General features: G+C 40.8%; 1 protein-coding gene across 1 annotated transcript; it reads left to right on the forward strand.

Moving 5' to 3' along the window:
- The first annotated feature begins 1,178 nt into the window (after positions 1 to 1,178).
- On the forward strand, positions 1,179 to 14,902 carry LOC121894281 (serine/threonine-protein kinase 35-like). The gene is made up of 3 exons (XM_042406788.1): positions 1,179 to 1,835; positions 3,370 to 4,111; positions 11,371 to 14,902. The coding sequence occupies exons 1-2, from the start codon at positions 1,343 to 1,345 to the stop codon at positions 4,086 to 4,088; spliced, it is 1,212 nt and encodes a 403-aa protein (XP_042262722.1). The 5' UTR covers positions 1,179 to 1,342; the 3' UTR covers positions 4,089 to 4,111; positions 11,371 to 14,902.
- Positions 14,903 to 17,480: the final 2,578 nt, after the last annotated feature.

Below are 17,480 nucleotides of genomic sequence, written 5' to 3' on the forward strand. Positions count from 1 at the left end.
TGACAATGAAGTGAGTGATAACCACATTACACCAAAATATTTAAACGGCCACTGTCCTTTGTTAAACGTCTAATTCAAGCAGGTCTGTGGGACACTAACAGTACAGCGTAACGTGGACGAAATGAAATACATTTCTGTTCTTTCTACAAACTGTTGTAAGTTACATTAATTTGTTGAAGATGAATGTTACAATCTATCGCATATTCACCGGTACACAACCAACAGCTTTTGTTTTTTTCCCCAAATGTATTTCGGTACCCCGTGTTCTTTGGAGATGGTACAACTGAACTCTGCAACCCCAGTTCCCGCAGCTGCGTCAAGCTGCACACAGAGCGGGAAAACAGCCGGAAAAGTCCATTATTTTTACATCCAAAAATAAAAGTACTACATTTGAATGAATAAAGAAATACGTCTTTATGTTTACAGGACAATACAATCATATTAAAAAAATATGGTAAAATAAGGAAAACGGGATTAGTAAAATTATGTTGTTAACTAAAAAGTCTGACTTTCGTGTTTGTCAGTTGACTTAAATTAAATGAATGAATGAAAATGAATTACATTTTTTAAAAATCCTGTCAAGTTACTCAGCCTGTCAACTAACCTTGAACAGCACCAGAAAAGCTGAATAATTTTGGAATAAATGTTGTGTAATGTAAGTCTTTGTATTATTAAATGTGTCACTGTTTTGAATTTTGCTGGTGAGGTGATACTTTTGTGTTTATTTCAATCAAGGACTGAGCCTTATCAGGCACCAATGTGGCTTTGAGTATTTCCATGGTTTATAGCATAAGCTTAAATATTAGAGTGTCAATGATTGATCCATTAATTGGGATAATCACATCAATTGGTAATCAACCCATCATCTGTGTCAAATTAAAACACATCAACCCAGCCAAAATAACAAACCAAAAATCAAATTCCAAGAGAATTTCCAACAAATTGTGTCAAAACTAAATAATAGCAGTTAAACTTAGCTTGTAAGGAAATACCTCAAGTCTAGCTCTTCATTCAGTCCATGTGGTAATAGTGTGTTTAATGTATGTATCCAAAATGCTTCATGCATCAAAAGCAAATAGATCCAGATTGCCACCTCGCTCATTGCAATGCTTTTACAATCATACCAACAATTCAACATTGCGGTTTTTATTTTGAGGGTCCTAGCCGGAAATAAGCTTGTATATTGTAGTGAGTTCTTGCTCTTGCTTTAGGTTCCCCTCCTCCCTCCCTGCAGAGCGAAGCGGTTTTCTTTCCTGGTTTTGTACATTCAAGAGCGTGAAGAACCGCAAGGACAACATGTGGACATATTTTTATATAGTGTTTTACTCGTGAAGGGTTCACGATGGATACAGGTGGTGGCGACAGCTGTCGGAGACGCACGAGGAACACGCGAGCCTGCAGCAGACAACAGACTAGGGCGCGAGCTGACGAGTCCAGTGTGCTGCGGTGTCTGAGCGTGGGAAACACGGGAGAAGACCATGACATGGAGGAGGACATTGGCCTCTTCAAGCAGGACAACCTGGAGCGGAGGGTCATGGCCCCCCGCTACAGCCTGCTGCGGGAGGTGGGAAGGGGCACCTACGGCGTGGTGTACGAGGCGGTGGCCCGGAGGTCCGGTGCTAAAGTTGCCGTGAAGAAACTAAGATGCGACGCGCCGGAAAACGTGGAACTCGCACTGCAGGAGTTCTGGGCGCTGGCGAGTCTGGAGAAGCGGCACCAAAATGTGGTCCAGCTGGAGGAATGTGTGCTGCAGAGGAACGGTATGGCCCAGAAGATGAGCCATGGGAACAAGAGGTCCAAACAGTACCTGCGTCTGGTGGAGACGTCACTAAAAGGTGAGGCTCGTTCAGGTCTCAAACCTTAGCTGTTTGAGCTGAGTCACTTTGAGATAAGAGTGAAGTAAGTGCTGCCTTTTTGTTAAAGCCGAATTAAAAATCAACTCTTAACACGTCTTAAACAGTTTTGTTGGAGCAAGGAGTTACTTATTCACCCCATATAATCAGTCTGACGTTAAATTGCAAGGTTGATGAATGCAGTTTTGAGTTCGTGTACAACTCAAAACTGCATTCAGCAGTCAGCAGTTTTGAGTTGTGGTTCCTCACATTTAGACGCTGATTTACTGTATGTGGTCACGCAGAGACCCCGTTTCAAATATTTGGCCATTAGAGCCGATCAGTTCAGTTTCGATGAGTCAACACTGGTTATTTGAGTTGAATAACCCAGATGAGATGGTTCAATCTAGCTGGTTTAGCTTTTCTGTCTTGACATTTGTCGTGTTGACCTGCAGCTAGGTTTCAGTGGCCTAAAAGAAATATGAATGCGTGTAATGTTTAGTTTGTAGTGTTAGCTTTAACCTTATGAAATGTCCTTTCTAGTAGAGTTGTTGTGGTCGCCATGACACAGACTCACTGGGGGATGGGTAGATTTTGTAAGGGAGCTCCCGAGGCTCAGACTCTCTAAAATGGAGTCTGCTGTGTTGGCTGTATTTACAGAGGAATTTGGCACATTCCAATGACAATTGTTACACTTTTTTCCAAATTGACCACATCAGCAGTTTTTGCTTTTTGTCTTCATGTGCTGTGCTGGTTTCCAGGTGCTAATCTACTGCAGATTTTGTGGTCTCTATGCTAAAACACATTATTGTCATATTGTGAAAGGCAGAATGATATATTTCAACTATCACTCCAAACCATCAATGATTTCTTACCACTTATCAGTGTTCAGATGTGTGTAGTTATACCTCCCTGACAGCAGGGGTATTTGGTCATGTTAAAGTTATTTGAAATGTACATTTCTGTCAATGATTTGTATGGACTTAACAGTATAAATGGACATTCTATACTGGATAGGTCTCTCAATTTTTCATTTACTTTTTGCTAACAGTAGTTAATTGATGTATTTTTAACTCTACTGGTCATTCTGACACATTGTTCTTGCTGGATATCAATAGTACATGCCAAAGCATGTTAGAGATGCTTTGAACTGGTTTCACCAAGGCTCAGCTCTTGTGCAATTTAGGTAAATACCACCCACATGCAGCCTTTTTAAGAAACGCCCTGATAGGCAAAGGTAGTATACATCCAATGAGATTGGAGTTGAAACATCAACAGCACATTCACTGGGTTGTGATTTTGAAATTGTAATCAGTATAGCTTCACATACATATAGATTGCATGAAATGGCCATAAAACTACATCTAATAAACCAGCTGGTGTCCTAATGTCTTTTCTCAGTGACATGTTCAAAATCATTAATAAGATGTATTCTGGTCCTGGTGAAAAGTATATTTTCATATTTCCCCATGCTCCATCTTGAAGTATTATGTATTATTACATCACTGTGTGAATGACTGGTGTGGGTCTGTTGCAGGTGAGAGAGTGCTCAGTCCTCCAGAGGAGCCTTGTTACCTCTGGTTCGTCATGGAGTTCTGTGAAGGCGGTGACCTCAACCAGTTCATCCTGTCTCGGCGGCCCGACCCGCAAACCAACAACAGCTTTATGCTCCAGCTGACCAGTGCCGTTGCTTTCCTGCACGAAAACAACATTGTCCACAGGGACCTCAAACCTGACAACATTCTCATCTCAGAGAAGTCGGGGGCTCCTGTCCTCAAGGTGGCAGACTTTGGCCTGAGTAAAGTTTGCGCTGGTTTAGGAAACACCAGCGAGGGCAAAGAAGGCGAGGACAAGAACAAAAATGTCAACGTCAACAAGTTTTGGTTGTCGTCGGCGTGTGGCTCAGATTTCTTCATGGCTCCCGAGGTGTGGGAGGGTCACTACACAGCTAAGGCTGACATATTTGCCCTTGGGATCATCATTTGGGCCATGTTGGAGAGAATTACTTTCATTGACGCTGAGTCTAAGCGCGAGCTGCTGGGAACATATGTGAGACAAGGGACGGACATTGTGCCGGTGGGTGAGGCACTGCTAGAGAATCCAAAGATGGTTCTGAACATCCCACAGAAACGCAGGTCATGCATGTCTGACGGAGTGAGGAAGCTGCTGCAGGACATGCTCGCCGTCAACCCTCAGGACCGGCCCGACGCTTTTGAGCTGCAGGCCAGAATGGACCAGGTCATGTGTGCTGCATGACCCTCAACCAGGTTGTTATACAGGTAGTTATGACTTAATCTTCATATAATCACCCCATGACTGCTGTCATCTTTTTAATGTGCTGTCTTGTCATGTTTATGAAACACAGTAGCTCCAGTTCTATCTGCCAGCACTGTCTGTGAATATAGGGTGCTGTTCACACTGCAGCTGACAGTAGGGCTGAGCAATTAATCAAATTTATTTTCAATTATTATTTTGGCTTCCAGTGATTATGGAAACAAGATAATGGAGATAAAATGATAATTGTGCCGCATTCCGTTTCACAGTGATGCTCTGGTTTTGTCTTGTGTTATAAATCCAGCACATTGTGTGTCAGAGCAGCCAGACAGCACAGTGACAGACAGACAGGAAGAGCAGAGCTCTTCTTCACAGCATGAATGTGTCTGAATTTAACAGTCAAATGCTCAGTGCTGGAAACAGACTTATTTAGACATCTACAGACTTTGTTTTGCTGATAAGCTGATTAGAAACCTGGTTACACTTACACATGGCAGAGAAATGGGTGTTCTCCAGGTAGTAAATCTACCTGTGGAAACCTGGTTTCTCTAATCCCAAACTTCCATCACAGAAAGCAGCTTTCTCTTTCATATGACAGTTAAGAAATCAACTTTCTGGAGAAAACCAACTGTATCCTGCTTACTCAGGTGCATGTAAACACACTGCAGGATAATACAAAGTACCATGATGAATGATCATTTTATTATTGATCACTCTCCGCACAACATTCATCTTAACAATCACTACAATAATATGATCTCAATTATTGTGGCTTAATTTATTTTAATTTATTATTTTTATAGATTGAATATATGTTTAGTAGTGTTTAGTAGGTTGTAGAAGTGCACTACAACGTTTTTATGTATTATTATATTATATTTTTCCTAAAGGAGCTACACTCCTCTTGTAACAGTAGCTTTCATGTAGATGTCCTTTGAAGAATGAGGAGAGGGAGGATTCTGAGATTTGATGCACTAGTCAATGACTCAAAACAACTCTACAATAACGTAGGCTGTTATTAAAATCATTAGCAGCTCACTGATATTAATGGTCGTGGGAAATTTTAGCAGCTCATAATACTGAATGAACATAGGGGGATTTTTAAAAAAGTTCAGTAAATGCAAGATGTTTCCAAAGTCAATGAGTAATCGTGTTAACTAATCACAATCTCAATATTGACCAAAACAATCATGATTATAATTTTTGCCATAATGGAGCAGCTCTAGCTGACAGTGTCCATCTCCTATGTGACATAAATGCTGTCTCATCAAAAAGCAAAGCTACTTGGAGTCACTTTCAAACGATGTGAAACACATGTAGTCATTGTCCACCATTGGAATCTGAAGCCTGCGACTTAGAGTGAATATAGAATGTACTAGAGTAGGAATGCTTTGAAGAACGTCAATTAGATGAATTCAAAGTCAGCCCTCATCTTTTACTTCCTGTAGAAATTCAATACCAAGAAGAATATGACTGAGACAACAAAACCTCTTTACTTCAGTAACATGTATATTAGTAAGACTAGCATCATTCTCCTGAGACATTTTCAATCATTTGGGAGCCACAACAACTCAGATTAGCTAGTGTAACTAAAATACTAATAGTGAGGAATTTGTACTCCTGCACCATCGAGAGCGTCCTCACAGGGAACATCCCTGCCTGGTACGGAAACAGCACTGAACACGACCATAAGACCCTGGAAAACATGGTTTGTTTGACTGAACATACAATAGGTGGTGCCTAAGGGATATTTACACCAGGCGCTGCAAGAATAAGGCTGAGAGAATCATTTAAGATCCCAAACGCCCGAATAACGGCCTTTTCTCTGTGCTGCGGTTGGAAAGAAGGTACCAGATACACCAGACTCATGAAGAGCTTCTACCCTCAGGCCACAAGGATCCTAAATGAGGTTACTGCTTAAGACTGCCCCCCCCCCCCCTCCCCCCCCTCCTTCCAACCAAACACACAGATTTAGTGCTGTTCCTATTCTATTTCAACTCTTTATTGCACAAAATTGAAGGAGGTGGCGGGATTACATTTCACTGTGTTTGGACCTTATATGATTACATGCAACAAATAAACTTGATTGTTAGGCTAGCACTATGCTTGTAAATGTGGATACTGTGGAAATCTGACATTTTAAGTTTGGCTAAAAGCTGATCATCAAAACCTGATCTGAATCTGTTTTTTGATTCAGGTCATGTTAATATTGCTACGTCATCACCTCTGGAGCTCCAGATAAACTGTCAAAATACATGAGAATACATATGTGAGTGAACTGGCAGGTTAGCATCCTACTGTTTCAAGTTCACAACATCCACTGCAGTGAGTGAGTCCCTTAACATCATAGAGGTGATATGTGCAATGTAAAACTTGTCCAACTCCGCCACTCTGGCCAGTGAAATAGAAGATGTATAAATAGCTGCAGTAATGTGGGTGAAACCTGCATATGTGGTTGACCTGGACACATAAACACACCGACATCCGACCCTTCTCTGTGACCCTCCTCCCCACTTTGGTTGAACACTGGTCAGACACTGAATGTAACTGACATAAAAGCGTCATGCGTGAACAGAACTGGCCTAACAATAAAAAAAAACTGGAGAGAGAGAGAGTAGAAGAGGATGAACAAAGTCGCGGAACCTCTTGCTTTTCGTTCCGGTGCCCGTGTTAACGGGTTAGAGCAACCACGCAGCGCATCATCCAGAGATTCAGCGACTCCCCTATTTTTTCTCATTTGGGGAACTTGGTGTCTCTTGGAGTGGTGACAGCAGGGTTCAAAGTGATGGAATAATCAATATAATCAATTTTTTAAAAAAAGCCGTCCTTTGTGAGGAGTGTATGTGGCTGACACTGAAGTAGCCCCAGCCAGACCCCACCATGACTGTCACCTCACATATTATTCATTTTGCACAATTGAGCACATGCTTCTCAACTTCTTTTCTGTCTGAACTAAAAAAATAAATGAAATGAATAATGAAATGATATGAAACATTCTATTATTGATGACCATTATACTCAGTTAGAGGTAGGCTGTGTGGCCCAGGCGTAAGGAATCATCTTTGTATGATGGCTTGAGTGACAGTCTGTTCAGGCCTATACTCTGATGGCTGTCAGTCAGGTGCAGTAAACGACACATGCAGTGTGAGGTGTTGTGACATGTTCCAGTTCCACGGGGGTGAATAGTAAATATGAAAGCGCAAGGGTAGGTGAGCTGTGTGTGTCTGGCCCAGGGCACATATTTAGAAACTGCTGTGGCCGTGCTGTCTTAAGTTTGTGCTGGAGCTAACCAGGACACCTCTTATGCAACTAAAGCCCCAGCCACCCCTGGCCCCTAGGGCACAGATCCATCAACACACAGATGCCTGTGTTTCAAAGAGGCTGAGTGAGCATTTACTGGCTCCGCCTGTTGTTTTGCACATAGATAGTTCATGTTAGCACATATGAACTGCTTGTTGATTAACTAAACTTACCATTTCTTCATTGTTCTTTTCTGTATGAAAGACATTGTGCCATACATCTTTGCCTTTGTTTGTTCTTCCGTCATGTGCCTTGCTGTAGGGGGATGGGGAGGAGTGCATATTATGTGAGCAGGGCGGGGTTAGGAGAGAAGAAAGCCACTGGCAGCAAACATCCCAGCTGACCTTCCCTCTCCTGCTCTGCTTTCTGCCTGTCAGTCTGCTGCACCCCCCCCCCCCCCATTCATCTTTTTCTCCATCCCCCAGTCAGCTCCCTGCACGTTCACCAAACACTCAACTACATATTTGTCTGGTAATGCTAATAAAAGAGGTAGTCACACTTTCACCAAAAAATGAAACACGTCACATGGCAAAAGTGTCATAGAACAAGGGGTAACACCATAATGGTTTCAATGTGAGATAATGGTGCATATTTTCAGACATTCATGGCAGAAAAAGTTAGTAAAGAATGACAAAAAAAGAAGTGGAGAGTGAAGTTGAAACCCTGCTTACTTTCTCACCTATGCACAGCTGGCCTATCACAGCATGAAGTGGGTGTGGATGTTGGTCAGGTTGTCTGTTTCTGAAAGTCACAGAAATTGTTGGACAAAGTCCCCCAATTCTGACAATGGCAAGGTGTGGGTGGGAGGGGATTTCGGAAGCTATTGGACCACTCAACAAACAGCACTGATTGAGTGTACTGACGCCTTGACTGTGTTAACCCAAATGTCAACAAACCCTTTTGTTTTTTTATGGTTCAGTGCTAAAGATTGCCTTATTTAACATTTTCTATCTGTTTTGTTGCCTTTACTGGACAGTTGATAGTATACGTTTAACCCACTCATCTACCAGCACGCCCCTCCTTCTTTACATTATAAAGAGCAGTGTATTAAACATTCAGATTATGTCACCAGGCTTCCAATTTTTTTTGCCAATGTGTCAGTTACATGCGGTTGTGAGTAACAAATGGCTGAAATGAAACTATTAGCTGTTGTCTGGTTAGTGTGCTCTCTGCAGACTGTGCCACAGATTGTTCTTTTTAGAGTAAGAAGCATTCTTAAAACAAAACCTGCCAAATATTCATTGATTTCAGCTTCTCCAACCAAAAAAATGTTGTGCTTTATTCTATTTTTATCATTGTTAGCTGAATCTCTTTGGGTCCTGGATTGTTGGTCAGACAAAACAAGACATTTGAAGATGTCGCTTTGGACTCTGGAGAAAAACTGTGATGGACATGTTTCATTATTTTCTGATATTTTATAGACTAAGCAATCAATCAAAGAATTGAACCTATAATCGACAAATGAATGAAAATAATCACTAGTTGCAGCCCTAAAAGGATGGAACGTACTCTTCTAAAGAACAAGATTCTAATGCACTGAGTTATAGCACAAGTTCTCCATTGTATTGGACTGGTGACAGAAGTCTCATCAACAGACATGTCAGAACTCTAAGCACATACAACTGAAATTAAATGGTGTGTGTAAATACCTAAGTGGAAAATGTGTTTGTGATTTGCATAAGTTAAAGCTGTAAATATTAGATTTTTTTAGTACGTCAAGCACTACTGTCAAAAGGAAAAAAAGAGAGAAATCCTCCTTCCAAAACATGACTGAATATTGAAGCTGTGTATCATAATGCAGCATCAGTAGTCCAGAGCATGTTGACGTGATTCGAACCCAATAGCCTTGTTGCCATCAACAGTGTTCTCCTCCAGACACACGAATCTGTCAGTTAAATTCCAATGATATAAAAGTGACAAGTCAGCACTGTCCATTAAAACATGTTGTCTTTGTGCTGCAGTATTAAGCTCCAAATCCCCGCTTGAAGCTCTTTTTAAATCCGTTATGTAACAGAGTACGTGAGGAAAATCTATGACAGCATAGCCAGAGCACAAACTGTATCTGTGACTGGCAAACCAAGCGACTGCACATCTCAAAAACAAACCAAGCCTCTTCACATGGTAGTGCAGGTTCTGTCAGAATGAACAAAGGACTGTCTGTGCTGCAGGATGCACCGGAGGCTGCAGCTCCTCTCTGCTGAACAATGGCTGAGGATAATCCTCAACACAACGCTTTACCAAATGACATGTAGTCAGACATATAAACAAGCTCTGGACCTCCCAGTCTATTTGAAAGTGTCTGTGGCCCTGGAGTCAGCTGCCCTGTCAGGGTGATTGACAGCAGGCCTGTGACCTCAGTAAAAAAACCTCCTGATGCTCTGTCCCCCCCCACAGCTCAGGCTTCAGTTACACCATGCTGCACGAGTGAATGACGGCACTGCTTTTTATCATGTCGGCTTTCCTCACTGTAGCGTCTGTTTACAGGATCTGTATTCAGCTGTTTTTTTCTCTATCCTCTAACATGCAACAAAATCAGAAAGGTGTCTGTGCTGCTCTGTTGATCCTGTGTCTCCCTGCATGCAGTTAACTATGACCGCCTGTTAGCTTGTGTGTGTGTGTGAGCGAGCAGCAGGGAGGGCACACTGCAGTGGGCACTGCTGTAAAAGAGTCAGACATCATTTGCTGCAGCAGCGTGGCATTGCTGCACTGACTCAGCACATCTCTGCGTTTTAAAGGCTGCTGCAAATTTCACATCCCGACTGCTGTGCAGTAAGATTCAGTGGTTCAAATAAGGCTGGTAGAATGTTATTGAAGTCTCTGCATCTGTTTATTATGCCACACACAAACGGTTTTCAGGCTGTGTAAAGCAGCTGGCTGTTAGGTGAAATCCTCCAGGGCTCCTTAGTGTCTTCTCAAGGAAAACACAGTTTGTTTGTTATAGAGCTGCTGACAGATGTTCCGCTAGAAAATAAAGATCTATCAGGGGAGCAGCACTGTAGTATTTGAGCTTTAAGTCCCCTTCCACTCCAACATGTGGTGTTCTTCTGGTCCCTTCAGTTGGATGTTGTTCTCTGTGCAGAATGATGTATGTGCAGAGTTCGTCTTGCAGAAAGTGGAACGTTTCTCTGTGCTCACCTTAAATCTCAGTTTAAGTTTAAGTTTCTACAAGCATGATTTGTGACATCACGACTAGTTTGGATCCAATCGTGGTCCAGTATTCACGTTACACAAGTGTGATGTGGAAACTTGAAGCCTCCAGTGTACAAACACTGAGAATGGACTTTACAGTGAAGTAGGAGACATGTTGTGTCCAGCAGGACAACTTGAAATGAAGAATATTTACATATTCATTGATTCTGGATTTTTCACTCAGAGAGAAGGAGAAGTTATTTTCAGGATTTTAATGAGGTAATTGAACTTTTTTTGTGGCAAAATAAAATAAGACACAAATTGTTATGTCTTATAACATGTCTGGAGTGGATCTTTTAAATGATTGATCATCCAAATAGTTGCTGATTAATTTTGTCAGAAGGCTACTCGATTGTATAACTCATAGTTTGATTTCTAAAGTATTAATTATATTTTCATTGCAATCTTTACATCAGATTTCACATGGACATTTTGGGCTGAAGTTAGTGTTTGAGGAAGCTCTGCCCAGTACGACCAGCTTGTCTTATTGACACAAACTGTTTGCAGACGACAGACAGTATGTTTACAGGCACACAAGAAAGGTTATGTTCAGTAGTTGCTGTTGATCTGTGTATACTGTACATGTAGCGGCTCACTAATCCGATTTCTGTCATTCTTATTGTAACTACATTAGTGACGCAAGGTGCTGAAACCCTCCAGCCCCGAGCTTCCTCCTCTTGAGGCTCCTACATGTGTAGTCAAACTTTAGTAATATCAGTTTGTGCCTGTTGCTGTCACTTGTAATGACTGTTGAATCTCCTCTGTTTCCCTGTAGATACGTGTGGTTCCCTGGTGCTGCTACATCAGAGAGAGTCTCCCTGTTTTAATCTGAAGACTGTGAAGATAAAGGAGAAGCACGGAAAGCAGTTACTCCTGCAGTTTGGATGCTGAAATGGGATTTTAGTTTTTTTTTTGAACTTGTTTACAGTGAGGTCACCTGCCAATGGTGACAGAGAATGTTTGTCTTGCCCTGATTATTGTAACAAAGCGAGAAACCTTACATCTGCTGCTGTTAGCGGGGAAGCTTGATTAAAACTGACGTAGCCACACCTCCATCAAAGAATAGAGGTCTGGAGAAATTCCTATCAGAAAACACAAAGACACCATGCGGAACGAGGGACAGCGTTGTTGATTGGCTCCAAATTGGAATCTGTCTTCTTGTCGTGAGCTTATCTGTAGCTCTAGTTTGTTTTGTGTGTGTTCACAATTCCACGTGTCCTGCACTTTGATAATATTTAATGAAACACTGTGACATCAGATACACACTCCTACTGGAGTCATCTCGCTTCATGTGATTTGAGTTTATTGCTATTTTGTCCAAAATCTCAGTGAAGTCTGGTCCTTTTTAGATGTTTTACTGTGCTGACAGTTGGGCTTGCATCCCACATGCTTACCTGTCCTGTGTTGGTGTATCTCCTGTCCATAGTGTGTTTCAGCAGAGCTCCAGTGAGCATCAGTGCCATGTGTTACCCCCAGTGAGTCTTGACCAGTCAGACAGAAATCAGCGTCACTGCCCCTTTTTCTGTCGTTGGGTTTACATTTCTCCAGACATCTGTTAGTTTACACTGAGGTACGCTACATAACAGTCATGGTTAGTCATCAGGAGTGGGTGATGTGTAAAAAAAATCCTCCGTCATGGCATATGTAATGTCATACTGTCATATCAGTATATATGGTGATACAGTGCATTAGCCAAAAACAGTTTCAACTGAATTTCTGGAATTACTGTGTCACCATATATATTGATATCACAATCCTATATATTCAATATTGTTGTGAAGTAGTCCTGCTCATTGATTCACAGCATCGCCCACAACATGCTGACGCAACCAGATCTTTTAAAGGGACAATTACCTCGGTATGAACGGTAGAGCAGAATCATCTCACAGTAAAAAACGGTCGTCTTTGCCTGTTAGTCACTGGATATTTCTAGATATTTTTAGCCTGGGTTTTGTTCCCCTGTTTTTACTGTCATACTGTGATCATTTTTTTTCATCAGTCTGTCAGCCTGCAGGCAGCGCTGCTCTTCAGTCCATAGGGATCAATGGAAACTCAGTCGCACCGCAAATCAATCCAGACCTCCCCTTTCCACACTGTGGCACCTTTTTTTTTTTATTTCCACATTTCCAAGGTTTACATCAGTGTTGCAAGCAGTTTGTCCGGATCACCGTAACACAGTCAGCAGAGCAGGTTTCACTGAACATGTAGTGGCTGAGTGATTTCAGTACATCGTTGGACCTGCTCATGGATCTGTTGGATGTCATTTTTATTTGTTGGCATGAATGCAAAAGCTGGGACAGCAAAGCCCACCCTCCCTCCCCAACAGTCTTTACAAACAGAAATGTGAAATGTGAAAACAGCTCTGTTCATTAATACTGATTGGAAAAGCAAAAATGTGTTTAAAAAAAAAAGCATAAACATGTCCCAAATTAGACACTCATCATAGAGTGAATGTTATGTTTTGATATGGATTATATCTGGAGACATAGAAGCTTTTAAACTGAAGTTTTTTGGCATGCCCTACGTTATTTTGCCCTACGTCCTTGCCTTTGACTAGAAACTGTGTGTTGAAAGCAGATTTATTTGATTATCTGTCATTTAAACTAGACTTCATGGTCAGTGCGCACCTTTCATTTCCACTCTAGTCTAATTCTTTATACCTTTGGTGCCTTGAAATCGCTAGTCAGATAAGATTTGGCTCAAGATTAGCTGGTGTATTTTTCTTTGATTTGGCACTCCCAATATGTTGTTCAGGGTGTATGGTCTTGATGATTTAGTGTCTTCAGTATTTAAAATGTAATTATGGATTTAATTTGCCCCCCAAGACGAAAATGTTTTCCAAAATTCCCACATGGTAATTTGAAATAATTTACATTATTTTACTGTTTTATTTTGTTTTACATATTTAAAGGGAACTGCGGATCTCCTGTTTGAACAGGCGCCATTCATGTTCAAGGAGCGATTCTGTGATTATTCCATAATGTTTAGGATGCATTAGAGGTTATGAACTGTTAATCAGATTTATTTCTTCTTGGGGAATGATCGCTCTAAATGTAAGTGTTGTTTAAATTAATGGCAGGCCTTTGAGAGTTGTTATTGTGCCTGTGATCAAAATCAGAATGTGGAAGTGAAGAAGCATTTTTGAACATTTGTAGAATGAATGAAAAGCAGCTGAATATTTTAACCCAGTTGATATTTTTGCCCCGGAACCAAAGATTGGAAGACTGCAGAATCTGAATGAGAGGTTGTGCTGGAGTCTGTCACATGTTTTGCTGAACTGAAACCCTGAATAACTCAGAAGAATCCTTTTTTCTTTTTTGATTGTACTACCTCGTGTTTCTGCACATTTTCTTTACTGAGCCATTGTTTAGGTTTTTTTTCCAACAAACACATTCCTCAGTTAGAGACAAAACCTGGCAGATTTCAAAGCTTTTAATTTCAAGTCATCACAGTATTTGTTGGGTGTGTACAGGTTTCCTTTTTGTGATAATGTGTTTAAAAAGTGTTGGATTGTAAATGCATCGCAGGGGTTCAGATTAAGTGACATTGCTCTTGACTTCTGTCAGTCGCTTAATAGTTTCTGTTTTACAGATGCATTGTGAGATATGCGTTTACAACGATACAGATGTTTACACACCTTTAGCTCCACACAGGTCATGATGTACTTGGTTAATTTCTTCAACTTCTGTGAATAATGTACCTCAATTCCCAACTTTTGTTTCACTAATGTATGAATATTTTATTGCGCAGGGTAGAAATGATAATCTTGAGCTGGAGATGAGCTAATGGTGGAGTAGAGCTTGAGATGAACAGCTTACACAGATTTTTATTCTTAAGATTTTATTCTGATTTCTGAGGAATTGTTATTTTACTTTAATGTAGAGGAATGTATGTCATCAATATCAAAAGAGATTGAAGCAAACCCTTAAAATGTTTCCCTCCATGTCCATGTAGCTGCCTCTGGATAGTTTCCTTTGGTGTTGGGGACACTGGTATCCACCTGTTTGGGGATGTTTGTTCATAATGTAGCTGTTAATGTGTGCAGGAACACCATGTTTGACTAAACGCTATTTTACATGCAACACTCTTCTATGCAACTTTGCCTCCCTCATCCTGACAGGAGCTGTACTCGTTGGACTGGATGTTGTTGCGTTCAGGTGGATGTATGACCCTTTATTTCAATATATTTTCAGTCCTTGGTTGTACATGTTACTAAAGCCATTTGCTTGAATGAAAACATGTTTTTTTTATTGCTGACTTTGTACATATCAGAGCTCTGTTTCAATAAAGGTTGGAAATACCTCAAATCTGTGTGTTGTTGAGTTTGAATTCTTGAAGGATAAGTTCACAGTTTTTCAAGTGTGTGTTAAACCAACAGTCAGGTGTCCATATGAACAGTGAAAGAGGTTTTCCTCGCTGTAATCATTCCTCCTGTTCATACTGGCTATTAAAAGATCCTTCAAATGTGTTTTCAATGTAAGTGATGGAGGCCAAAATCCACAGTGCGTCCACACAGTCATTTAAAAGTTGATGTGAAGCTTATATGAGGCTTCATCAGTCTGAGTTAGTCATATCAAGTGGATATCTGCCACGTTTACAGTCTTTAGCATCAAATTCCCTCTTTGTGTTTCCTCAGACAGTGTTTCCCTGTTGAGCTGCAGTGGAAGTATAGTAACAAAAAGAGGAACTTTGGCACTAAAAAGACTAACGTTGAAAGATATCTACTTGATTTGACTCATTTGGATGGCTGGACCCATTTCAATGTTCATTTGGGCTCCTGACTGTTGTTTTAAGACACACTTGAAAAATTGTGAATTTATCCTTTAAAATTTTTCACCATGCTAACAGGGATGGCAATGATGGTTTATCAGTCCACCATTTAGATCCAGATTGAAATATCTTGACAACTAAATGGATTGTGATGAAATTTTGTACAGAATTTGGTGGTCCCCAGATACTGTAATCTCACCACGGCACTTTTCTCCAGCACCACCACAAGACCGACATTTTAGTTCTTTATAGAAATGTCTCAACAACTATTGGATGAATTTTTTGTGAAATTTGGTTCACACACTCATGGTCCCCAGAGGATGAACTGTAATTACTTGGATCTCCTGACTTTTCATCTAGCTCCATCATCTGGTTAAAATTTCTTTTTGGCAATTATGACCATAATACCTTGCTAATTATGTTAGCATGCTAAACCAACATGATGAACATACCTGCTAAACATCAGCATGGTAGCATTATCACTGTGAGCATGTGAGCCTGCTGATATTAGCATTTAGCTCACAGCCTCACAGAGCTGCTAGCATGACTGTAGACTTTTAGGCTTGTTATGACAGTGACTGAAGTGTGTAGGAGGCAAAGAAAGGAATTCAATACAGAAGTGAAGAGAAGACATGAACATTTTTCCATGGCGGTTGGCAGGGTGTGCCTCCTTCACCCTTCCTTGTGCCCACAGGATAGGGGCAAGCTGAATCCTCACACTTGACATGTTTACTGATGCATGTAAATAATGATTTCACTGCTGCCTTACTGCTAAGAGCTGAAATGTGAAATCAAGGTGTTTGTTTGAAAACCTCTAAGATATATCTACAATACAAAAAAATACAAGGATTTTAAGGAAAACTGTCTTCCTAAGACACAAATCTATAAAAACAGCTCACAAGTATATATTTTCATTTTTTTTAAATGTTCAGTGAATTCATGAGCAGCTGGGCACTGCAGTTTTTTTTTTAGCAAACATTACTCAAAGAGGAGGAAATAGTGCTACTATTGAATCACAATATATGGGGCAACATGAAGAGAAAAATTCAAGAATTTGAAATACTTTGACGAGTGATGTAGTACGGCATAGTGCTAAAGTTAATGCTTTCTAATGAAGATACATGGCAAATTTACATTGGTTCCTTTACAAATAGGTAACATACCTTGGTGTTATACTGACTGCTAATGGAAGTCGCCTGATCATCTTTTTAGCTGAAGAAAAAGAGGAAAGAAAATGGAAGTGTCTGAGTTGCCATCTCGTGAGACTTCACTGAAAATCCTCACCCTTTACAGCCTGCAGTATCCCACAATTCACTCTGTTCTGGTGGCATGTTTAGGTTTTGAGACTGGTGGCAGGAACTCATGATGATAATGATTATATGAACACAAACATAAAGTTGGACTCCTGACGTTTAAGTGTGCCTGCCTGACTGACAGAAACACAACACACAGGCTGAGTGTAGTGAATTCAAGGCTGAAAGCATGGACCAACCTGACAAGGAGGGTGACTAATCCCAGAGCCTTTGACGCCCTTGTGAAACCTTAAAGGCCCCAGGTTCACCAGGGGAGGCACTGCGTCATCACCTGATAGTGAAGCCCTTTATTGTGGAGGGGCCCTGTGTAGAAATCTAGTTTTAAAGGCTAAATTATTTCAGTTGATATTACACTGAAATGATCGATATTAATGAATAACGTTTCATGTTTTAAATCGTATTACCACAAACTAACTTTTGGTAAAGACAATTGAGTCACCCGTTGCTCAGGTAGGCCTCAGATTTCACAGAGTGGAGGGCGGAGAGAAGACACACACACAGAAATGACTGATGTAAGACTTGATGTAAATGTACTTTGACAGAAGATCATGTTTCTCCTTGTGAAACCAGTCAGTTGAGTTCAGTGCAAGTGATACACACTTCAGTACAAATAACACTCCTGACTAACAGACAAGCACAGCATGGTCCATTAAATCTGTCTTAAGTGTTTGTTTCATTAAACAGGTGATTTAAAGTGATGTGTAGAGACAAAGTGATCGTCTTGTTGATATCATACATGACCCCTGACCTCTAATATCTCTGTTCCACTTCAATGAGTCACACAATGGACTGTAAATAAATT

Source organism: Thunnus maccoyii, chromosome 3 (genome assembly GCF_910596095.1).
Source record: "Thunnus maccoyii chromosome 3, fThuMac1.1, whole genome shotgun sequence".
NCBI classification, from domain to species: Eukaryota; Metazoa; Chordata; class Actinopteri; order Scombriformes; family Scombridae; genus Thunnus; species Thunnus maccoyii.

What these genes read in the sequence shown, in the direction of transcription:
- LOC121894281 (XM_042406788.1), top strand. Translation starts at nt 1,343, where the DNA reads ATGGATACAGGTGGTGGCGACAGCTGTCGGAGACGCACGAGGAACACG. An exon ending in GGTGGAGACGTCACTAAAAG is followed by an intron (nt 1,836 to 3,369) that starts GTGAGGCTCGTT and finishes GGTCTGTTGCAG; the next exon opens with GTGAGAGAGTGCTCAGTCCT.